Here is a 26178-nt window from a genome sequence, read left to right as displayed (position 1 = left end):
AGAAATAAATTAGCATGGAAAAGTCTACATTATAGTGAATAAAGTGATTTTTTTCTAGTATCCGTGGTTTAAAAAGATGTTATACTACTTGCTACCAATTAAAATTAGAAAACTCAATGGCAACTTCATAGATTTTTGGGTAAGAAAAGCCAGAATTATTTGAATAAAGTTATAGTTTGTTTATTTTTTCTCAATATACCTAGCACCATCCTGTCCAGACTGAATTTTGACAGTTAACATGAATCTACATCCCTAGTTGGACAACATATGAGGTTGAATAAGGAATATTAAATATTATTTTAAAAAATTGTTAAACGTTGAAGTTGTACAAGGAATACGTCTTAGAACATACTGAGGTTGTACAAGGAATGATGGCACATTTGAGAAATGGTGGTATTAGGGTCATATTAAGAGAAAAATAGGCTAAGAGTATATGTTATTGGATTCAACCCAGAAATGTTGTTGCCCTGGATACTTTACAATGTTTCTAGAGAACTTTTTTTTTTTAAAGATGCACTTTCATTGATAAAGTGAAGCCCTTTTTAGGCTTATCAAACATATTTTAAGGTTAATCAAGAAAGGACTTTTTTTTTTTTTTTTTTGAGACGGAGTCTCTGTCGCCCAGGTTGGAGTGCAGTGACACAATCTCGGCCCACTGCAACCCTCACCACCCGAGTTCAAGTGATTCCCTGCCTCAGTCTCCTGAGTAGCTGGGATTATAGACACCCACCACTGTACCCGGCTAATTTTTGTATTTTCAGTAGAGATGGGGTTTCACCATGTTGGTCAGGCTGATCTCAAACTCCTGACCTCGTGTTCCGCCTGCCTTACCCTCTCAAAGTGCTGGAATTACAGGCATGAGCCACCGCACTCGGCCTCAAGTAAGGACTTTCAAAAGCACTAGTTCAACTAGCTTTTCAGAATTTGTTTAGAAATTTATTAAATTATATTTCAAAAATGTGTAAACATTCCATTTTATGGAGTATTTTGTCTTTTAGTTTTTCCTTCGTTAGCTTGTCCTTCTTGAAGGGGTTTAACTTTTTTTTTAATGCATATTTTAACAACACACCAGTATCTATTACTGCCAGATGTGGAATCTGTACCATTCCATGAGAAAGCAGAATGGGAAACTGTAGCTAAAAATACCCTGGAGAAGAGCACATGAATAAAGGAAGATACACACACACACACACACACACACGCAAATGTGTGTAAAACTAATGCTAAAGAAATAGGAACGGCCAGGCGCAGTGGCTTACGCCTGTAATCCAAGCACTTTGGGAGGCCGAGGCGGGTGGATCACTTGAAGTCAGGAGTTTGAGACCAGCCTGGCCAATATAGTGAAACCCCGTCTCTACTAAGTATACAAAAAATTAGCTGGGCATGGTGGCGCATGCCTGTAATCCCAGCTACTCGGGAGGCTGAGGCAGGAGAATCGCTTGAACCTGGAAGGCAGAGGTTGCAGTGAGCCGAGATCGCGCCCTCGCACTCCAGCCTGGGCATGAAGAGCAAAACTCCGTCTCAAAAAAAAAAAAAAAAAAAAAAGAAAAAGCAACAGAATTGGTTGGAAAATATAGGTTTGGGTTTTTAAAAATCTTTTTACTTAGTTACTTAAGATTTGAAAATTCAAAGGGCAAGGTGAAATCCAGTTATTACTTAGTGAAATAACTTTCTTACTTTTTTAGGGCTAATGTTAGCTCTAAGTATCTGTTTATAGTTGGACTAGTTCAGGGTCAATGGAAGTTTTAAAAAGAGGTGTGGGAATGGTATTAAAGGCATTGAGATATTCAAACCCATTTCTGCCTTGACTGACTCCACTACTTCTACTCCCTCACCACACCTTTGAAAAAGGAAAATATAAATAGTTTATTTTTCTTACCTTTGCTCTAGGCCTAATGCTTACCTCCTTATTAGCTCTGACCTAAATATCAGTAGTATACTTCTATAAGTAATTGGATTGGAACAGCTTTTTGAAGATTTTATTGCTGGCTAATATAAATAATACACTTAATCAAAAGTATTCTTAAAAACTAAATTTAGGTATACATGATTGGCTTCCCTGGGTTTTATAACATAAAGAATGTGAACAAGAGAACCAGTTCTATTCCCGGTATAAAATGCCAATACTCCAATGCCAAACCATTGGTTTGCCTCCAAAAACAGGTGGTTATACGGTTCTTGTGTTGCTGGGTGACTGCACAAAATATCTTTTAACAAAGAATTTGATATACTGATCTCATATAATTACACCTAAGTATAGCCTTTACTTTAATGAACATAATCTATTTTTACCCAGTGCAAATATTCACATTGATATACTAGGCTTTAAAGTGTGGAAAAGAATAGGACATACATGTTTTTAAAACTAAATGGAAACCTAAAGGGAAAGGGAAATTTTCTTTTTGTTCATTCAATTTTAACAGAAATAACAGCTTAAGATTTTTTTATTTAATACTTATATTATTTTTCAAGGAAAAGACCATTTCAGGCATGAAGAATATCATTGCTGAGATGGAACAGGCATCAAGGTAAATCAGTCATTCAACAAATATTTGAGCTCTTACTGGGGGGCCAAGTACCATGTTAGGTACAAAGATAGTAAGAAACAAGGGGCTTAGTGATACGTGTAAAGTGCTAACTCTCTCATCAAAGGAGGCCTAAGTCTGTCTAGGGAACTAAAAGAGGGGATGGTGTTTGCCAAGTAAAATAAGGGGAAGGGAAGGGCATTTAAAGTAGAAAGAATAGCAAAGAACCACAGATCATGTTCTCAAGCCTCTTGACCAACAAGTGGGTGAGTGTTGTTGAAACCTAGAGTGTAAGGGGAGAAGTGAAGGGAGGAGGCTAAATAGGCAGGCAGAGGCTTGTGTTATAGACAAATGAGTATTGGTTATATCCTTTGGGCAATAAGAAATCATTAAAGAATTCTGAGGAGATTTTTGTGTTAGAAAGATACCTAAGCAGAAGAGGTGGTGATAAATTGGGGTTTAGGAGTTGTGGGACAGAAGGAGTGAAATGCTTTTGTATGAAGGAGAGACACCAGGAAAATGCCAAGTTTCTGGCCAGGGACGAATACTGAACATGAAGAAAGTATAAGGAGAAAAAATGATTTTACCTCTGAATTTGAAGAACCTTTGGGACCTTATTGTAGACATGTCTAGTAAGCAGTTAAATATAAGTCTGGGGTATAACAGAGGGGCTAAAACTAGAGATAATTAATTTGGAGTCATTGGGTATAGATGGGGTTGGGAACCATGGATATGAATAGAGTTTGTCTGAGAGAAGGGTTAGAGTGAGAATAACTGGGAGGCTAAGGCTTGAGCCCTGAAAAGCATTAATTTTTAAGTGGGCAGAGGAAGAGGAATCTGTAAAGGAGACTAAGCCATAACAGAAGTAGGATGAAAGCCTTCCTAATACTTGATGTCAGAAGTTTTGAAATATTTGGCAAATCATTGACTATTATGTATACTTAGCATCCTTTTCATAGTGAAATGATGGCAACATTGAGAAACTCTAATGCACTGTCTTTGCGGTATTTATTCCTATAAATTCAAACGTGTTTAAAATCTCTTCAAATGTTTTCATGCTAACTGTCCATCTTCTATCTTGTGAGAATTTGTTGCTCTGTTTCAGTAAAATGTCTCTTCTTATGTATTCTTTGATTTGTGGAATAGACAGTCTACTGAGGCCCTAATTATGTGTGAACAAGACATTTCCAGAATGCGTCGGCAATTGGATGAGACAAATGATGAGTTGGCCCAGATTGCCAGGGAAAGAGATATCTTGGCTCATGACAATGACAATCTCCAGGAACAGTTTGCCAAAGCTAAACAAGAAAACCAGGTATACTTGTTCCTAGAATCATTTTCTCCAAGAAAAAAAAATATGAATTTCTTGTGAGGAACAGCCCTCATTTCATTTTATAGAAGAGCTCAGACACTGGAACTAGCCTTTTTTTTTTTTTTTTTTAAATAACAAAATAGGCCACATAATTTTTAAATGGAATTCTCAGACACAAAGGGTTAAATATTAAAGAAAAGAGAGAACAGGGCTATATTTGTATTAAACCTTAGTACTTCCTTGCTGAAGGATAAATATTTGAATAATCAACAAATGAGAATAAAAACCTTGAGAAACCTTAAAGAAAAGAATAGGTTTTTTTTAAAAAAAAAAAAAAGGACTACATATTATTCTGTTTTAAGTATGAATGTATGGACTGTGCCTTGTTTTTTGGTCCTCATTAGCACTGTGATTCTTTTTAGGAAAGTTCCTCTTATAATTACTCTTTCTCCCTAAGGCAATATATTTAAGTCTAATCTGCAGTTCTCATTTCCAATAACATTTATTTTAACTTGAACATTTAAAAATCCTATTTGGAAAATTTCTTCCCTTCTCAAAATTTTTAAGACCAAGTGGTTTTCCCCACTTTGATATTACTTTCAGTGTGTTTAGTTTGCATCCTGAAAGTCTGTATTCTTTAACTGTTGAAGATTATTAATGTGCTTAAACAGCTATAAAGTTGTAATACTTTGTTAATCATAAGAAATTATCTGAGATGTTAAAGTATTTTGTTTAAAAGTTAATGAATAATGGGATCCTGGAACAGAAAAAGGACATTATGTAAAAAGTAAAGAAATCTGAGTAAAGTATGGACTTTAGATAATAATGTACCAATATTGGCTTATTAATTGTGACATATGTACCATACTAATGTAAAATGTTAACAATAGACGTGCCCTTTATAATGTCTTCACAACTTTTCTGTAAATCTAAAACTATTCTAAAAGTTTATTAAAAAAATTAATGAATAGCAATAAAAACCAAAACATGGGAATTTGTAAGGTTTGCCTTTGTGTACTCTTTACAGCTAGAGCATATGGGCTAAAGGTGGATATATCTTATTTATGAAAACCTAGAAATTTAGTTTCTATTTTTTTTATTGGTTTAGAAATAGAAGCTTATTATAGAAAGTCTTTTTTCTAAACAAAAAGTTAAGAGTTTAGAAAAGCCCCCATGTTTTTAACACTCAGTTACTGTTACATTTGACATATTTTTAATTGCTATACAGTGCACTTAAAAATTTTAACACTATTTTTATACACATTTTCTAATGTAGTGGGATAAAATCACCTATCACTTTGTATCATGCTTTTTTCTACATGAAGAGGCAGTAGAGTCGAGTAAGATTCACATGGGTTGAATCTTGCTCTCTGTGTGTGTGATCATATAAACCAACTGAGTCTCTGTATGTAGCATCTGTAAAAATGGTTAGTAAGTGAGACTATACCTGGAAAACACTTACTGTACTGTCCAGTATATCACTCAGTAAATATTTTTTAGCTATTATTAGCTTACTATAATATTGTAAGCATTTTCCTGCCTTGTTCGAACTTTGTAAACATTTTTTATAATCAGAAGAAAACTGTTGTCATAACAATTTACATATGCTCAAAAGTAGTTTTTTCCTTCGTTATGGTCATAGGCCCAAGGTAGAAGAGAGGTCTGTCTCTGTGGACCACAGGTTAAGAACCAGTATTGCAGAAGACTAGAAAGTGGAAACTTTAAAAAATTTTATCCTTGATACCACAATTTTTAACAAATTGGAATAATGAGGTATTTTTGTGTTTTAGCACGATTTTTTTTCACTTAACATAGGCAAATATTTCCCTGTATTATTAAAAATCATTCCAAACATTTCTCACAGGTATGTAATATTCCATTATGTGGTTATGCCACTATGTAGATATACTATTATTTACTGCATGATTCACTTAATGTGAATAAATATTGTCACTGTAACAAATAATGCCTTAATGGCAGCATCTCATTAAATTTTATTAGATTTCGTTTCAGACTGAATCACAAATTGTGAGGTTTCTTTTTAATTATTGTTTGTTTATTTATTTATTTATTTATTTATTTATTTATTGTAGAGTTGGGTTCCCACTATGTTGTTCAGGCTGGTCTCAAACTCTTAGGCTCAAGTGATCCTCCCAAAGTGCTAGGATTACAGGAAGAACACCCAGCTGAGGTTTCTTTTTTAAATTAAAAAAATGTAAATAGACATTTTCAAATATAATGAATCCCCATGTGCCATTTCCCACCTTCAACAATAATCAACATTTTTGTCTTTCTTGTTTTTATGAGCATTTAAAAATTGTCTCTTGATACATCACCAGATACCTGATCACAGATTTGCTTTCTGCAAATCTACATTTACTCCAGTAGTACATGGAAATGCCCATTCTTTACCATAGCTGAATAGCTTTAAATCTTTATTAATTTGATAAGCAGAATAGTAATTTGTTGTTTTAATTAGCATATCTTCAGTTGCTAGTAAAGTTTAGTTTTTTTCAGGTCTTACCTACTTATGCTTCCTTTTTTGAATTGCTTATTTGGGTCATTTGCCCACTTGCTATTGGGCTCATGTGTTTTCTTTTTTTACATGAGTTTATATATTAGGTACGTTAATTTTATTTGTTCCAAGTGTTTAAAAATTTGTTTATGGTATTTTTGAGATATAGAAATTTTTTATTTTTCATAGTCAAATATACCTTTTTTTCATAGGCACTGTCCAAAAAATTGAATGACACTCATAATGAACTTAATGACATAAAACAGAAGGTTCAAGATACTAATTTGGAGGTTAACAAGCTGAAGAATATATTAAAGTCTGAAGTATGTATTTTTTTTTTCTTTTTGTTCATGATACTTAGTTTTCACTAGAGTTAATTTAGAATTTGGTATACTCAGAGCGACAGGTGAATCAAAGCTTTCTTTAATACATAGTATATTTTAGTTTTGACAATGGTGGGTTAACTACATATTTAAAATGTTCAGAAAGATGCCTCGAGAATATGCCTCTTTTGTTTTGTGACTCTGCCACTCTAAACAAGCAGAATCTTCCTAACTGGATGATGGACAAAGGGCTAGAATCAATCTGACCTCGCTTATAATTAATTGAAAGTGGTGGAGTTTCCAGTTACAAACCTCTGATAAAAGAGGTTCCACCTGATTATGTAGCAGATCAGAATTGGTTACCCTGTTACGGGGCCGTCCATTTTTTTTTAGGACCACAAGGCAGATGGTTCTCCTCACACTTCTCTGTTAGCAATCATTTGACCAGGCACATGTACATGACTTCAGATGACATGTGTGGTGCATGTGTGGCAACTCAGGAATAAACAGGCAGCTTTACTGAGGATTTTAGATATGTCTATTAGGTAAAATATTATCTAAAATTGAGGGAGAATGTTCCCATTAATGGTTTGAGTGGTATGTAGGTAATACTATACCTATTATAATAATCAATCCACCTACACTATTTTATCGTTTCATGTCAGTCCACAAACATATCTTGAACATTTATTTATGGTATGCATAGTGCTGTTAAGGGCTTTGAGACAGAAGAGATTCTAAGGATTTCTAAATTGCAATCCTTGCTTTCAGGCAGCAAGCAGCCTGTGTAGGAAAAGCACGTGGTTTCCTACACTTCTTGATTTTAAGGTTTCAGCAATGTAATACCATAAATGAACAGAAGGCTTTTTATTTATGCAGGCTACTCAACCTCTCTGATTCTTCCCATCTGTAATCAGGAGGAACACCCAAGTAAGTGAGATAATTTAAAACACCTAGCACAGTGAGCCATCTGAATCTATTCTAGAATAGGTCAGAAATAAATAAATGAATATCCAGAGCAACATTTTTTTTTTTTTTTTTTGAGACGGGCTCACTGTATTGCCAGGCTGGAGTGCAGTGGTGCAATCGTGGCTCACTGCAACCTTTGCCTCCCAGGTTCAAGTGATTCTCCTGCCTCCTGAGTAGGTGGGATTACAGGTGCATGCACCATGCCCGGCTAATTTTTGTATTTTTAGTAGAGACGGGGGTTTCACCATGTTAGCCAGTCTGGTCTCGAACTTCTGACCTGAAGTGATCCACCTGTCTCGGCCTCCCAAAGTGCTGGGAATACAGGCATGAGCCACCGCACTCACCCCAGAGCAACATTTAACATAGTAAGCTTTCAGCCAGTGTTAAACACTTCCCTTTATCTCCCTAGACTGTTAGTAATATTACCTGAAATTCCACCATTAGGGATTAGAACTTTTAGATTCTAGAATTATATTTTCAGACATCACACATCAAGCTTCTTAGGCTCAAGTGATCCTCCCACCTCGGCCTTCCAAAGTGCTGGGGATTTTAGCATCCTAGTATGAATTTGTTTATGAGATTGCATAACACTGGACGGATGCAGGCCCGGAGAGAATGAACCATGGATCCATTCTGATAGGGATAGACCATCAAGAAGTGTCGAGTAGTTCATTCATTCACTCATTTATGCAGTGTGCTAGCTGCTGGAGTTCCAGAGATGAAAAACGGAGAGGAAACAGAATGACTGCCAGGCAGTGGGAACAACATGAGCAAAGGTGTAGGGGAAAAAGTAGGTCCTGTAGGTAGAGTAGTGTGTACAAGTGGATGATAAAGGAGAGGTAAGAAAGACCTTCTTTGAACCCTATTTTCAGAAGCTTTTGTTAGAACTAAAACATAGAAGTTATTTAAGGATTGCCTTTTAGGAAGTTTATTTTGGAAACGTCAAGAATAAACCAGAAGGGTAACAAAATCAGAAGTGGAGAGAGCAGTTAGAAGAGGTTGTGGCCATAATTTAGGCAAGAAATGCAAAGGATTTCAGCTGAGGCCTATGGAGTGTTGCAGTGAGACTTGTGGGTGGCCAGAGGGAGCTGTGGATACAGGGGAGGCACCATATAGAAGTAAAGAGATCCTGAAAGAAAATAGAGAATACCAAAGAACAGTTTCATTTTCTTTATAGTGTTGCCTGTCATGCTCAACACTGCTCTGGCCTCTATGGGAGGATATGAAAAAGGGTAAAATATGCTTTCTGCTTGCCAAGAAGGAGGGAGCACTGGGTGGTTGGAGGACAGGAGAGACATTCTGTGGAATCCCTTTTCACTTTGAATAATGTACTACCTGGTCACAGAACTAAATTTAATAAAAAAATGGTTCCTGTTTTAGAGAAATACAAGGTGTTATCGGGGAGGCTTTACATCCACACCTAACAACACAAAGCTGTAAGGCAGTTTTAAGTGAATGACATAGACAGTAAGTACTGCACAAAGTTAAAGAGGGTAAAGATCAATGTGAATACAATTCGTTTAAGTATATTGTACAAGCACCCTCCAAGTACATACTCTGTACACAACTATGATTTTTAGTACAATCATGGAAAACACATATCAGGTTCCTACTGACACAGTTGGAGTATCTGAATCTTGAAAGCCAATGAGGTAGTTTAGTATATTGTTGACTAACACAGTCTTGGCAAAGATCTTTCACATTAGAGGCCACAAGGTGGCAATATTAGCTGAATTTCCACCAGTAAACATAATCGGGGGATGGCTTATCTGATTTGAAAGGAGTATTAGACATTATTTATTGCAATTTGGTCATTTTATTTAGCCCAGCATTTCTGATAGGGACATGCACTATTTATTAACAGGAGAGAAAGAGATCTAGTGCCTTTTAAAAAAATTACCAAAATTACAACTAATTTTTTAGAATGAATTCACCAAACCATAATAAAATATTTTTAAAAATAGCCTAATAATGATTACTCGGTCTATTATATTGTTTGTGGAGCTGAATTTTTTTCCCTCCTTATTTCCCTACTAGAAATCAGACCCTACTTCAATTGCTCTGCTCATGATAGAATTTTGAAAGTTTAAAAAATCTGGTTCTTATTGTATGCTCAATTTATACATGAATGCATATTTACAACTAGTGTTTATTGGCATAGGTTTGATAGTTTACTTCTGAGCAATTTCAGGAAAGTTACTAGACTGGCAGGGAAAGTTACTAGACTAGCAGGTAAAAGATAATCACAGAACAGTTCATGATCAAGATAATTAAGGCTGGGGCTATGAATAAAAGGCAGGCACCAGACAGGAAATTATCAGAAGTTGACACTTAAAATATGCAAGTACTCAGAAGCTCTGTAGCCAGCACAGCCCAGTAAATTGGTCAGGAACAAGGGAATACACCAGTACGAAAGGTCAGAGGCTCAGAATCCAGACCAGCAAGTAGTCAGTAAGCAGACATATGGGAAAAGCAGGCTGTGGAGGACTTTGAACAAAAGGAAATATAAGAACAAATTCATTCAGGTCTTGAAGAAAAGAGTAATTTACCTAAATTTACTATTTGCTAGTGTTCACTGAGTGTTACTCAGGAGCCAGGGCAGATCCTGATTGCACTCTTTGTTAATTACAGGATGACCTGTTTTCTAAACTAAGAGTATAGATACATTTCCTCAGGGTTCTATTATAAACGCTTCTCATGGCAAGTGAATTCCCAACGACTTGGATAATAATGTTTAATTTTTATCATATGTTGAACATTTTAAACATTTTAAAGTAATAGCTAAAGTTTGCTTTTCAGGAATCTGAGAACCGGCAAATGATGGAACAACTTCGAAAAGCCAATGAAGATGCTGAAAACTGGGAAAATAAAGCCCGTCAATCAGAGGCGGATAACAATACCCTCAAACTGGAACTTATCACTGCTGAGGCAGAGGGTAACAGATTAAAAGAAAAAGTAGATTCCCTCAACAGAGAGGTCGAGCAAGTAAGTTTGGAAAAATATGCTTATAATACATCCTGCATCATATTTAAAAGAGTTTTGTTTGGCCTTCCATAAATTAAATGTATGAACAAACACTTAAACTATTTAAATGTACTGTGGATTGTAGCATGCTAACCATTCTCCTTATACTTTGATTCTTCTACAATCTCTTATCTACCCTACATCCAGAACAATCATTAGCATTTATTAAAATTAGAAACTATTTCAAACATACCATAAAAGTGCAAAAGTAACAAAACAGATAAACATATCCCCAGCTCCCACATGTAAGTATACTAACATTTTGCCATATTTGCTTCAAATGTCTCCTTGTTTAAAGAAATAAAACATTACAGATAAAACTTCTCTCATCCTTTTCCCTCCTACCTCCCTAATTGCTGGTGTGCATAACTTTCCTCTCAGTGTGTCTAACTCCTTTGCATATGTTTATACTTTTTCTACAATCTTACACCCACAAATAATGTATAATGTTATTTGGTATGTTTTGGTTTTTATTTAAGTGATAACAAACATAGCTGGAGATATTCATTTGCAACTTGCCCTCTTTGCTCAATATTATAATTTTGACACATCTATTTTGATATATACATAGTGTACTGCTTTACTCAAACAGTTGCATATATTCATTATATAAATATTCCCTTTTTAAAATTCATTCCCATATTGAAGGAAAGTTAATTTTTTTTCACTTTTTTCTGTGATAAAACACTGCAACAAACCTTTTACATTTCTCCTTGACGACATGTTTCCCTATATTTATGCCTGGAAGTGAATTTTAAAAAGCTATATGCCTGGAGTAGATCCAAGATATATGCAATTTCAACTCTAAGTTTTTGTCAAATTGCTCTCTACAGTGTCATTCTGCCATTAGAAATCATGAGTTATTTTCTCAAATATGAATCAATACTTGATATTGTCAGACAATTTTTTCCATACTTTTTGTCTTGTGCTTCCTTGATTACAAGTGAAATTGAGGACCTTTTCATGTTTCTTAGCCATTTAGGATTCTTCCTCTATGAACATTTTCTCGAATTTCTCTTGAATGAAATTTTTGTAAACTTTGGCCATTTTTCTATTGTGTAGCTTATCTTTTTCATATATATATATATTTTTTGAGATGGAGTCTCACTCTGTTGCCAGGCTGGAGTGCAGTGGCATGATCTTGGCTCACTGCAACCTCTGCCTTCCAGATTCAAGTGATTCTCCTGCCTCAGCCTCCCAAGTAGCTGGGACTGCAGGTGCGCACCACCCTGGCCAGCTAGTTTTTTTTTGTATTTAGTAGAGATGGGGTTTCACCATGTTGGCCAGGCTGGTCTTGATCTCTTAACCTCGTGATCCACCCACCTCGGCCTCCCAAAGTGCTGGGATCACAGGCCTGAGCCACCACACCCTGCCTTTATATTGATTTTTAACGGAATTCTCTATGTATTCTTGATAATAATCCTTTTAAAGATATTACAATTATCTTATCCTTGTCTGTGGCTTGTCTTTTCACCTTCCTTGCAGTATAAACAGACATGTTCAGTTCTGATATACTCAGAATTATTATCAGTATTTTCCTATATAGTTTATACTTTTATGTCTTCTTTAAGAAATCCTATACAATCCCAAGGCCAGAGAGATATTTTCCTATATTTTCATTTAAAAGTTCTTCTAAATGTTTGAAAGTATGTGAAATTTTGCCATTTACATTTAGGACTTTAACCTACTTGAGATTGATTTTGTGCAGTTCGAAGTAGACATATAATTTTTATTTTTGTGAATAGATATCCGTCGTCCTTTCTTCTCTGAAATATAAGTCAAGTCTGCTTTGTCATAAAAATAAGTTCCCATACATTCTGCTCCATTGGTCAATTTATCCCCTTGTCAATAATACACTCTTGTAGCTATTATAATTTTATGTTGAGTCTTGATATCTGGAAGAATTAATGTTCCCTCAAATTATCTGGACTGTACTTGGTCCTTATTAAACTGTCTCAAATGAATTTTAGAATAAATGTATCACATTTCATGATTTTATTTCTTTTCTATGCATTGAAGACTGGAAATTTCTATTTTTTTGGGTGCAGCCACCTGCAGCCCACAAGTTTTGAGATAATCCTTTCATTGCCATTCAGTTTTTAATATCATCTCGTTTCATTATGATTTATTTTTAATTACTAAAGTTTGTTTGTCTGTTTGTTTGTTTGAGACAGAGTCTCACTCTGTTCCCAGGCTGGAGTGCAGTGGTACAATCATAGCTCACCGCAGCCTCCAATTCCTGGGCACAGGTGATCCATCTGTCTCAGCCTCCAAGTGGCTAACACTACAAATGTGAGCCACCACACCCAGCTAATTTTTAATTTTTTTGTAGCAATGGAGTCTTACTATATTGCCCAGGCTGGTCTTGATCTCCTGGCCTCAAGTGATCCTCCCACCTCAACCTCCCAAAGTGCAAGGATTAGAGGCATGAGCCACCACACTTGACCTGAAGTTTTAAAAAACTTTCCAATGTACAGGGGACTTGAGGTTATTAGTCTATTTTTACTTTGTTGTGTCTAATATCTTATTGTCTAATGTTTCTAATATTGTGATCAGATAAAATGGCTTATGATAATTAATTCTTTGTTATCTGCTAAGAATTGCTTAGTGGCAGATTATGTAATCAATATTTGATAATATTCTACGTGACCTTGAAAAGCATCTGTGCTCACTTCTTGGTGGACGCATATATGTATGTTATATATATTTACAGATTAGGCTTGTTAATAGTGTCAGTCAAGTCTTATAAATCCTTACTATATTTGTATTCTTGATCTCTCAAATACTGAAAAGACATGTTAAGATTTTCCTCTGTAACTGTGGATTTGTTTATTTCCCTCTGAATGATTTTCTCACAGTTCTGGAGACTGGAAGTCTAAGATCACAGTGCCGGAAGGTTTGGTTTCTTCTGGGGCCTCTCTCCTTGGTCTGCAAATGTCTGCCTTCTTGCTGCATTCTCACATGGCCTGTCTTCTGTGCATGTGCATCCTTGGTGTCTCTCCCTGTTCTTATATCCTTATAACCCCATTTAACCTTAATTACCTCTTTAAAGGTCCTGTCTCCAAATACAGCCACGCTAGGGGGTTAGGGTTCAACGTATGAATTTGGAGGGGACACAGTTTTGTCCATAACAGGTTGTTTCTAGTTTTTGGCCATGAGGAATATAATTTCTGTGAACATTGTGTTCAAGTCTTTATGTTCATGTAAGTTTTCATTTTTCTTGGATAAATAACTAGGAGTGGAATTGCTGGATTATATGGTAAGTATGCTTAACTTCGTAAAAACCTGACAAATTGAATAAATAATATCTAGTATTTGATAGTACAACCAGGTGACTATAGTCAACAGTAATTTATTGTACATTTAAAAATAACTAAAAGAGTCTAATTGTATTATTTGTAACACAAAGGATAAATGCTGGAGGAGATGGAAACAAAAAACAAAGTGGTTGTATCACTTCACACTCCTGCTTGCACTGTGTGATAGTTGCTCTAAATCTTCTCCCACACTTGGTATTGTTAATAGATGAGTAAGATTATCACATTCGTATTTTAGTTTACCTTTTCCTCACGACAAATGATGCTGAACGGCTTTTCACATGCTTATTGGTCATGAGTCTATCTTCTTTTGTGAAGTAGCTGTTCAAATCTATTGCCCATCTTTTTATTGGCATGTTTATCTTCTTGTTATTAAATTGTAGATATTTTTTGAACACTTTAGATTTTGGATATTTTCTCCCAGTCATTGGCTTGCCTTTCTGTTTTCTTAATAAAATCATTCTAAGAGCAGAAGTTTTACATTTTTGATGAAGTCCAGTTTACCAATTTTCTTTTTATACTTTGTACTTCTATATCCTGATAAATCTTCGCATGCACCAAGGTGCATGGACTTTCTTTTAGGAATTTTATATTTTTAGATTTTATATTTAGATCTGTGCTACAATTGAATTAATACTGTGTATGATGTAAGATAAGGGTCAAGGTTCATTTTTTCCCATACGGTTATGAAGTCATCCAGCACCACTTATTGAAAAGACTTATTTCATCATTGAATTATCTACAAATTTTTCACAAAAATCAAATGATCATATATGTGTGGATCTGTTTCTATACTCTCTTCTGGGTATACATCTATCTTTAGCCAGTAACCCAGTGACTTGATTAATATATCTTTATGGTAAATCTTGAAATGAGTTAGTTAAGTCCTCCAAATGTGTTCTTTCCTCAAATGTTTGGCTACTATGGGTCCTCTGCATTTCCATATAGATTTAGAATGAGTATATCATTTTCTACAGAAAAAAAAAAACCTACTTGGGGTTTGATTAGCATTATTTTGAATATACAGGTCAGTATGGGAAGAGTTGAGATTTTAACAATATTGAGTCTTCCAATCCATAAACATGGTGTATCCACGCATTTATTTATTTAGGCAGGTCTTTTATTTCTCTCAACAATGTTTTGTACTTTTCAGTGTATAGGTATTAAATATATTTTGTTAAATGTATCCCATATTATCTCATGGGGTTTTTTATGGCTCTTATAGAATATCTCATGAGTCTTTACAATGCCATTGTAAAAATGATATTTTATTCTTGAATTTTATGTTCCAGGTTTTGATAGCCTATACACAAAAGTAGAATAGAATTTTGTGACCTTTTATTTTGTGACATTGTTTAAATTCAATGTTTTAGTCCTAGTAGGTTTTTGTAGATTTTAAAAGGATTTTCTACATATGTAATTATGACCTAGATGTATAAAGATAGTTTTACTTCTTCTCTTTTACTTTTCTCAGAACGCCTTTTTCTTCTGCCTAGTATTTCAAATATCAATATTGAATAAAAGTGGTGAGAGTGGATATTTTTTGCCTCATATATAGCCATAAGGGAATAGGACTCAGTGTTTCATCTTTGAATATGATATTAGCTGCAGGTTTTTTGTAGAAGCTTTTTTTTTTTTGAGATGGGGTCTCACTCTGTCGCCCAGGCTGGAGTGCAGTGGCACGATCTCGGCTCACTGCAGCCTTCGCCTCCTGGGTTCAAAGGATTCTCCCACCTCAGCCTCCTAAGTAGCTGGGAATACAGGAGTGTGCTACCATGCCTGGCTGATTTTTGCATTTTTTTGTAGAAACGGGGTTTCACCATGTTGGCCGGGCTTGTAGAAGCATTTTGTCAAGTTGAAAACATTCCCTTTTCTTACAAGTTTACTTAAAGTTGTGTGTGTGTGTGTGTGTTTCCCCCAAGACTGAGTTTTGCTCTGTCGCCCAGGCTGGAGTGCAGTGGCGTGATCTCGGCTCACTGCAACTTCCACCTCCCAGGTTCAAGCAATTCTCCTGCCTCAGCCTCCCGAGTAGCTGGGATTACAGGTGCCTGCCACTATGCGTGGCTAATTTTTTTTGTATTTTTAATAGAGATGGGGTTTTGACATGTTGGCCAGACTGGTCTTGAACTCCTGACCTCAGGTGATGTGCCCACGTCGGCTTCCGAAAGTGCTGGGATTACAGGCATGAGCCACCACACCTGGCCTAAGTTTACTTAGAGTTTGTATCATGAATGGGTATAAAATTTTATCAAATGCTTTTTCTGCAGCTATTGAGATAGTCATATCACTTTAATTTTTTAGTTTGTTAAACTGGCTAATACATTGCTTTAAAAAATAATTCCTAGATAGTAGGTCATGGTGGTTTTGTTTTTTGTTGAGACGTGGTCTAGCTCTGTCACCCAGGCTGCACTCGTGGTGCAAGGTCATGATGTATTTTTAAAAATACATTATTAGATTGCATATATATATATGCATATATTTTTTTTTTTTTTGAGATGGAGTCTCACTCTGTTGCCCAGGCTGGAGCACACTGGTGTGATCTCAGCTCGCTGCAACCTCTGTCTCCTGGGTCAATTCTCCTGCCTCAGCCTCCTGAGTAGCTGGGATTACAGGCGCCCACCACTATGCCCAGCAAATTTTTTGTATTTTTAGTAGAGATGGGGTTTCACCATGTTGGTCAGGCTGGTCTCGAACTCCTGACCTCATAATTCACCCACCTCAGCCTCCCAAAGTGCTGGGATTACAGGCGTGAGCCACCGCGCCCAGCCGGGATTTCTGATTTAAGTCATTTTGGTAATTTGTGTTTTGCTAGGATTTGCCTATTTCATCTAAGTTGTCAAATTTGTAGGCAAATTTGTTCTTACTTTGTAGTTATATTCCTTTTTGCATTCTTGTTATTGGTAATTTGTAGCATTTCTCTATTCTCTCCATCAGTCTAGCCAGAAGTTTATCATTTATGTTTATCTTTCCAAAGAAGGAGTGTTAATTTCATTGATTTTTCTCCATTAATGAACTAGTTTTCTATTTCATTGATTTCTTCTCTTGATTATTTCTTTCTTCTAAATAATATAGGTTTAATTTTTCTCTTTGTATTTTGATGTAGGTGCTTAGGTCATTGGTTTTAGCCCATTCTTCTTTTCTAAGCATTTAAGGTGTGTATTTTCCCCTACACAGTGCTTTAGTCATATTCTACATATTTTTATGTTGCTATTTTTTGTAACGGCTTTATTGAGAATAATTAACATGCCATATAGTTTATCCACTTAAAGTATACAATTTAATAGTGTTTAGATGTTCGTAGAGTTGTGCAGTGATCACCACAATCAATTTTAGAACATTTTCATCTCTTTGAAAAGAATCACTGTACCCTTTATCACCACCAAACCCTCCATTAGGTCTTTGATGCATTTTTAGTTCATTTTTTTTTCACATGGTGTGAAGTAAGAGTCCAAATTCATTCTTTTGCATGTGTCCATCCAGTTATCTTAGTAACATTTGTTGAAAAGACTATTTCTCTCCTCCCCCCACCATTTGAATGGTCTTGGCACCTCTATCAAAAATCAATAGATCATAGACACATGGGCTTCTTCTAGACTCTTAATTCTATTTCATTGATCTGTATGTCTATCCTTATGTCAGTACCACACTAGCATAATTACTATTGCTTTGTAGTAGCTTTTGAAATGGAAAAGTGAAAATCCTCCTGCTTTGTTTTCATTTTTTCAAGATTGTTTGGCTATTCTGAGTCTTTTGAATTTTCATATAAATTTTAGGATCAGCTTGTCAATTTCTACAAAGAAACCACCTGGGATTCTGATAGAGACTATGCTGAGCTGGTAGATCAATTTGGGGAATATGGCTGTCAACAATATTAAGTTTTCTGATCCATGAACACAAGGTGTAGTTTCATTTATTAGATCTTTAATTTCTTTTAACAATATTTTGTTGTTTTCAGAGTATAAGTTAGGTCTTCTTGTGTTAATTTTATTCTTAAGTATTTTATTATTTTGAATGCAACTGTAAATAGAATTGTTTTCTTATTTTTATTTTCAGATTCTCCATCCCAAGTGTATAAAAATACAATGATTTTTGTATATCGATCTTGTATCCTGCAACCTTGCTGAACTTATTTATGAAGTCTAAAAGTTTTTAGTGAATGCCTTAGGATTTTCTATATCTGTCGCCTGGGCTGGTGGATTTTCTATATCAAAGATCATGTCATCTGTGAATAGAGATAGTTTTTACTTTTTCGTTTCCAATCTGGATGCCTTTTATTTTATTTTCTTGCCTAACTACCCTGTCTAGAACTTCTAGTACGGTGTTGAATAGAAGGGTCCAGAAGGGGCATCCTTATCTTGTTCCTGATTTTAGGGGGAAAGCATTTCATCTTTTACCATCAAGTGTGATGTTAGCTGTTGGTTTTTTATAGAAACCCTTTATGACATTGAAGAAATTCACTTCTATTCATACCTTGAAGAGTGTATTTATCAAAAACGGTGTTGGATTTTGTCAAGTGCTTTTTCTGTGTCTATTGAGATGATCATATAATTTTTCTTTATTTTATAGATATAGTATATTACATTAATTGACTTTCATATGCTAAGCCAACTTTGCATTTTTAGATAAATCCCACTTGGTCATGGTATGTAATTATTTTTTATGTTGCTGGAGTTGGCTTTCTAGTTTTTTTTTTTTTTTTTTTTTTGAAGGATTTTGTGTATTTCTAGGAGCGTCTGTAATTTTCTTTTCTTGTAATGTGTTGTCTGTTTTTAATATCAGAGTGAGACTGGCCTCATAGAATGAGTTAGAAAATGTTTCCTCCTCTTCTGTATTTCAAAACAGTTTGTATGGAATTGGCATTGGTTCTTCTTTAAAGGTTTAGTAAAATTTACCAGTAAAACCATCTGGTAGAGAAGTTTTATGGGAAGTTTTAAAATTATTTCTTTATGGGCAGTATTAAAATTGCTAATCAATTTCTTTGTTGTTATAGATCTATACAGATAGTCTATTTTTCATGAGACAGTTTTGCTAGTTTGTGCTTTCTAGGAATTTGTTCATTTCATCCAAGATATTTAATTTATTGGCATACAGTTGTTTATAGTGTATTTTTATAATCTATTTTATTTCAGTAAGGTCACATTACTACTAATGCAGTATGTAAGGATTGTGTTACTACATTATTTCATTTCTGATTCTATTAATTGAGTCTTTTTTTCTAGATCAATCTAGCTACAGACTTGTCAATTTAGTTGATCTGTTCAGAAACTAACTTGGTTACTTGGTTGTGTTGACTATTGTTATTTTCTTTTTTTTTTGAGACGAAGTCTTGCTCTGTCACCCAGGCTGGAGTGCAGTGGCGTGATCTCGGCTCACTGCAAGCGCCGCCTCCCGGGTTCATGCTGTATTCCTGCCTCAGCCTCGCGCGTAGCTGGGACTACAGGTGCCCGCCACCACGCCTGGCTAACTTTTTTGTATTTTTAGTACAGACGGGGTTTCACCGTATTAGCCAGGATGGTCTCGATCTCCTGACCTCGTGATTCACCCTCCTCAGCCTCCCAAAGTGCTGGGATTACAGGCGTTGAGCCACCATGCCTGGCCGACTATTGTTATTTTCTTTATTTCAGTAATTTCTTTTCTTCCTTTTTTTTTTTTTTTTTTTTTTTTGTTAATTGGATACAGGGTCTTGCTCTGTTGCCCAGGCTGGAATGCAGTGGTGCAATCACGGCTCACTGCAGCCTTGACCTCCTGGGCTCAAGATCTTCCCACCTCAGCCTTCCAAAGTGTTGGGATTACAGGTGTGAGCTACTCTGCCTGGCTGTTTTGTTAATTTCTTTCTTTCTCTCTCTCTCTCTGTCTCTCTTTCTGGCAGTAGGAACTCTGCCTGGCTTTATTCCCCCACCAGTTTTATTAAGGTATAATCTACCAAATAAAAAGTTGTATTTATTTACAGTGTACTATGTGATATTTTAATATTTGTATAAATTGTGAAATGATTAAATCAAGCTAATTAACATATCCAGCACCTCATATGCTTGCCATTTTTTTTTTTGTGGTGAGAACATTTAAGATCTACCCTCTTAGTAATTTTCAAACATACAGTACATTATTATTAACTATTGTCCCCAAAACTTATTCCTTCTGTCTAACTGAAACTTTCTCTCACCTCACCCTGCCCTATCAGCTCCAGGTAACCACCATTCTACTCTCTGCTTCTATGAGCTCAACTTTTTTAGATTCCACATATAAACGAGATCAGTGTTTGTGTTACTGTGCCTGGCTTATCTCACTTAGCATAATGAACCTTTAGGGTCATCCATGTGGTCACAAATGGCAGGATTTCTTTGTTTTTAAGGCTGAATAGTATTTCATTGTATATCTATATACCACAAGTTTGCTATCCATTCAGCCACTGATGGACACTTAAGTTGATTCCATATCTTGGCTATTGTAAATAATTCAGAGCACATGGGAATGCAGATATCTCTTTGACATACTGATTTCATTTCCTTTGGATGTATATCCAGAAGTGGGATTGCTGGATTATATAGTAGTTCTGTTTTTAATTTTTAAAGACACTTTTATACTGTTTCCCATAATGGGTATACTAATTTACATTCCCACCAATGGTGTACAAGGGGTTCCTTTTCTCCATATCCTCACCAACATTTATCTTTTGTCTTTCTTGTAATAGCCATTCCAACAGATGTGAGGTGGTTTTTACTTTGCATTTCTCTAATAATTAGCAATATTGCCCTAACAATTACCAATGTCAAGTGTTTTTTAACATACCTGTTGGCCAGTTGTATGACTTCTTCTGAGAAATGTCTATTCAGGCTCTTTGCCCACTTTTAAATTGGGTTATTTATTTTCTTCCTATTGAATTCCTTGTATATTTTGAATATTAAGCCCTTATCAGCTGTATGGTTTACAAATTTTTTCCCATTTTGTAGATTTTCTCTTCACACCTTTCTTTGTTGTGCAGAAGTTTTTTACTTTGATCCAACCCCATTTCTCTATTTTCTCTTTTGAAGCCTGTGCTATTGGAATTATATCCAAAACAATCACTACCCTGGTCAATGTCAAGAAGCATTTCCTCTCCATTTTCTTCTAGCAGTTTTACCGTTTCAGGTCTTACATTTAAGTCTTTAATCCATTAAGAGTTGATTTTTGTATATGGTGAAATAAGGGTCCAATCTCATTCTTGTCCATAGGCAGTGTTCCCAGTATCATTTGCAGAGATCGTCCTTTCTCCACTGCATCTTCTTGGCACCTTTGTCAAAGGTCAATTGACTGTAAATGAATGGATTTATTTCTGGGCTGTCTATTCTGTTCCATTGGTCTCTATGTCTGCTTTTTATGGCACTACCATTCTGTTTTGATTACTGTTGTTTTGTAGTATTTTGAAATCAGGTAGTGTGATGCCTCCAACTTTGTTCTTTTTGCTCAAGATTGCTTTGTCTAAAGGGTGTATTGTGGTTCCATATGAATTTTAGGATTTTTTTGCTATTTCTGTAAAAATGCTCTTGGAATTTTGATAGGGATTACATTGAATCTGTAGATTGCTTTGGGTAGTATGAACATTAACATTATTAATTCTTCTGATCTGTAAACATGGAATATCTTTCCATTTATTTGCGTCTTCTTCAATTTCTTTCATCAATGTTTTATAGTTTTCAGTGAACGGATATAATCTTTTTTCTTATGTGATTATAAATGGGATTGTTTTATTGATTTCCATTCTGTTAGTGTATAGAAATGCTACTGATCTTTGTATGTTGATTTTGTATCCTAAAATTTACTGAATTTATTAGTTCTAACCATTTTTTGTTGGAGCTTTTCACCACTGAGTATGATGTTAACTGTGGGCTTGTCATATATAGCCTTTATTGTGTTGAGGTACATACCTTCTATACCTAGTTTCTTTAGAGCTTTTTTATGTTTATTATGAAAGGATGTTGAAGTTTGTCGAATGCATTTTCTACGTGTGTTGAGATTTATCATATGATTTTTATCCTTCATCCTGTTAACGTGGCCTTTCACATGGATTGATTTGTATATGTTGAACCATCCTTGCATCTCAGGGATAAATGCTACTTGATTATGGTGTATGATCCTTTTAACATGTTATCCAATTTTGTTTGCTAGTATTTTTTTTTTACAAATTTTTGAATTTGTATTTAGGAAGAATATTGGCATGTAGTTTCCTTGTAGAAAACATTGTCTTGCTCTGGTATCATGATAATGCTGACCACTAAAATGAATTTGGAAGTCTTCCCTTCTTTTCAATTTTTTGGAAGAATTTGAAGATTGGTGGTAGTTCTTTAAATGCTTAGTAGAATTCACCCATGAAGCCATCTGGTCTTGAGCTTTTTTTTGATGTAAGATTTTTTTTTTTTAATCTTAACTATCAGGAACACACTATTTATTTATTTAATCTTTGAGACAGGGTCTGCTTCTGTCCCTCAGGCTGGAGTGCAGTGGCGCCATCAAGGCTCACTGCAATCTCTGTGTCTCAGGCTCAAACTATTCCCCTACCTCAGCCTCCCAAGTAGCTGAGACTACAAGTGCACGCTATTATGCTCAGCTAATTTTTGTATTTTTGGTAGAAATGGGCATGTTGCCCAGGCTGGTCCTGAACTCCTGAGCTCAAGTGATCCACCTGCCTCAGCCTTCCAAAGTGCTGGGGTTATAGGCATGAGCCACTGCACCCGGACAGATTTATTTATTTATTTATTTATTTATTTTTAATTTTTTTATTGAGATGGAGTCTCGCTGTGTCGCCCAGGCTGGAGTGCAGTGGCGCGATCTCGGCTCACTGCAAGCTCTGCCTCCTGGGTTCACGCCATTCTCCTGCCTCAGCCTCCCAAGTAGCTGGGACTACAGGCGCCTGCCACCACGGCCAGCTAATTTTTTGTATTTTTAGTAGAGACGGGGTTTCACTGTGTTAGCCAGGATGGTCTCAATCTCCTGACCTCGTGATCTGCCCGCCTCGGCCTCCCAAAGTGCTGGGACAGATTTATTTTTATTGCCGATTTAATCTCCTTACTTGCTTTGGTCTCTTCAGACTAAAAATTTTTTTTTTCATGATTCAGTCTTTGTAGGTTGTATATTTCTAGGAATTGTTCATTTCCTCTAGGTTATCCAATTTGTTGGCATATAATTGTTCACAGTAGTCACTTATGATCCTTTGTATTTCTTGTTGTGTCTCTTCTTTCATTTATAATTGTATACTTGAGACTTCTTTTTTTCTTAGTTTGGCTAAAGTTTTCTCAGTTTTGTTTATCTTTTCAGAAATCAACTCTTGTTTCATTGATATTTTCTACTATTTTTTCTAGTCTTTATTATTATAATTTTTGCTCCAATCCTTTATATTTTTATTTCTTCTTCCTTCTGCTTGCTTTAGATTTTGTTTGCCTTTCTTTTTTAGTGTCTTAAGAAATTAGGTTATTGATTTGAGATTTTTTTTCTTTTTAAAGGTAGGTACTTACCTGTATCAATTTTCTTCTAAGCACTGCTTTAGCAGCATCTCATAAGTTTAGGTATGTTGTATGTTCATTTTAAGTAATCTCAAAGTATTTTCCAGTTTTTCTTTTGATTTCTTCTTTGTCCCATTGGTTATTTTGGACTATATTTTTTATTTCCACATATTTGTTAGTTTCCCCTTTTTTTCTGTTATTCATTTCTAATTTAATTTTATTATTATGGTTGGAAAACATACTGTATATTTTTACAGTTTAAAAAAATTTCTTGATTTTGTTGTATTGCCCAGTGTAGTGTCTATTCTACAGAATGTTTCATGTGCACTTGAAAAAAATATGTATTCTACTTTGTTTGATGAAGTGATCTATAGATGTCTTCTAGGCCTGATTGGTTTATAATGTTGTTTAAGTCTTCTATTTACCTATTATCTTCTGCCTTATTGTGGTAACATTATTGTAAGTGCAGTATTGAAGTCTGAATATGAGCATTATGGGCAGTATGGCCATTTTCACGATATTGATTCTTCCTATCTATGAGCATGGAATGTTTTTCAGTTTCTGTCCTCTCTTATTTCCTTGAGCAGTGGTTTGTAGTTGTCCTTGAAGAGGTCCTTCACATCCCTTGTAAGCTGGATTCCTAGGTATTTTATTCTCTTTGAAGCAATTGTGAATGGGAGTTCACTCATGATTTGGCTCTCTGTTTGTCTGTTATTGGTGTAAAGGCATGCTTGTGATTTTTGCACATTGATTTTGTATCCTGAGACTTTGCTGAAGTTGCTTATCAGCTTAAGGAGATTTTGGGTTGAGACGATGGGGTTTTCTAAATATACAATCATGTCATCTGCAAACAGAGACAATTTGACTTCCTCTCTTCCTATTTGAATACCCTTTATTTCTTTCTCTTGCCTGATTGCCCTGGCCAGAACTTCCAATATTATGTTAAATAGGAGTGGTGAGAGAGGGCATCCTTGTCTTGTGCCAGTTTTCAAAGAGAATGCTTCCAGCTTTTGCCCATTCAGTATGATATTGGCTGTGGGTTTGTCATAAACAGCTCTTATTATTTTGAGATACATTCCATCGATACCTAGTTTATTGAGATTTTTTAGCATGAAGGGGTGTTGAATTTTGCCGAAGGCCTTTTCTGCATCTATTGAGATAATCATGTGGTTCTTGTCATTGTTTCTTTTTGTGTGATGGATTACGTTTATTGATTTGTGTATGTTGAACCAGCCTTGCATCCCAGGGATGAAGCCGACTTGATCGTGGTGGATAAGCTTTTTGATGTGCTGCTGGATTTGGTTTGCTAGTATTTTATTGAGGATTTTCACATCAATGTTCATCAGGGATATTGGCCTGAAATTTTTGTTGTTGTTGTGTCTCTGCCAGATTTTGGTATCATAAAATGAGTTAGGGAGGAGTCCCTCTTTTTCTGTTGTTTGGAATAGTTTCAGAAGGAATGGTACCAGCTCCTCCTTGTGCCTCTGGTAGAATTCGGCTCTGAATCTGTCTGGTCCTGAACTTTTTTTTGGTTGGTAGGCTATAAATTACTGCCTCAATTTCAGAATTTGTTATTGGTCAGTTCAGGGATTCGACTTCTTCCTGGTTTAGACTTGGGAGGGTGTATGTGTCCAGGAATTTATCAGTTTCTTCTAGATTTTCTAGTTTATTTGCGTAGAGGTGTTTATATTATGCTCTCATGGTAGTTTGTATTTCTGTGGGATCAGTGGTGATATCCCTTTATCATTTTTTACGGTGTCTATTTGACTGTTCTCTCTTTTCTTTATTAGTCTGGCTAGGGGTTTATCTATTTTGTTGATCTTTTCAAAAAAGCAGCTCCTAGATTCATTGATTTTTTTGTTTGTTTTTTCTTTTTTCTTTCTTTTTAAATTATACTTTAAGTTCTAGGGTACATGTGCACAACGTGCAGGTTTGTTACATATGTATACATGTGCCATGTTGCTTTGCTGCACCCATTAACTCGTCATTTACATTAGGTATATCTCCTAATTGCTTTCCCTCCCCTCTCCCCCAACCCCATGACAGGGCCCAGTGTGTGATGTTCCCCTTCCTGTGTCCAAGTGTTCTCATTGTTCAATTCCCACCTATGAGTGAGAACATGCGGTGTTTGTTTTTTTGTCCTTGTGATAGTTTGCTGAGAATGATGGTTTCCAGTTTCATCCATGTCCCTACAAAGGACATGAACTCATCCTTTTTTATGGCTGCATAGTATTCCGTGGTGTATATGTGCCACATTTTCTTAATCTAGTCTATCATTGATGGACATTTGGGTTGGTTCCAAGTCTTTGCTATTGTGAATAGTGCCGCAGTAAACATACATATGCATGTGTCTTTATAGCAGCATGATTTATAATCCTTTGGGTATATACCCAGTAATGGGATGGCTGGGTCAAATGGTATTTCTAGTTCTAGATCCTTGAGGAATCGCCACACTGTCTCCAACAATGGTTGAACTAGTTTACAGTCCCACCAACAGTGTAAAAGTGTTCCTATTTCTCCACATCCTCTCCAGCACCTGTTGTTTCCTGACATTTTAATGATCGCCATTCTATCTGGTGTGAGATGCTATCTCATTGCAGTTTTGATTTGCATTTTTCTGATGGCCAGTGATGGTGAGCATTTTTTCATGTGTCTGTTGGCTGCATAAATGTCTTCTTTTGAGAAGTGTCTGTTCATATCCTTTGCCCACTTTTTGA

At 35.6% G+C, this 26178-nt stretch overlaps 1 protein-coding gene across 15 annotated transcripts in view; it reads left to right on the top strand.

Moving 5' to 3' along the window:
- The window catches only part of TSGA10 (testis specific 10), a 169502-nt gene that overhangs the window by 78750 nt on the left and 64574 nt on the right, over window positions 1-26178 (top strand). For 12 of the 15 annotated variants that reach the window (XM_063649195.1, XM_063649199.1, XM_063649197.1 and 9 more), the window contains 4 exons: window positions 2473-2528; window positions 3672-3840; window positions 6565-6675; window positions 10444-10629. In XM_063649195.1, the coding sequence (XP_063505265.1) occupies window positions 2473-2528; window positions 3672-3840; window positions 6565-6675; window positions 10444-10629 (522 nt within the window). The remainder of the gene's footprint in view (window positions 1-2472; window positions 2529-3671; window positions 3841-6564; window positions 6676-10443; window positions 10630-26178) is intronic. The other 3 variants (XM_063649193.1, XM_063649189.1, XM_054476700.2) reach the window with 2 other exon arrangements.

The sequence above is a fragment of the Pongo pygmaeus genome, chromosome 12 (assembly GCF_028885625.2).
Source record: "Pongo pygmaeus isolate AG05252 chromosome 12, NHGRI_mPonPyg2-v2.0_pri, whole genome shotgun sequence".
NCBI classification, from domain to species: Eukaryota; Metazoa; Chordata; class Mammalia; order Primates; family Hominidae; genus Pongo; species Pongo pygmaeus.
This window is presented reverse-complemented; position numbering and strand designations above follow the sequence as displayed.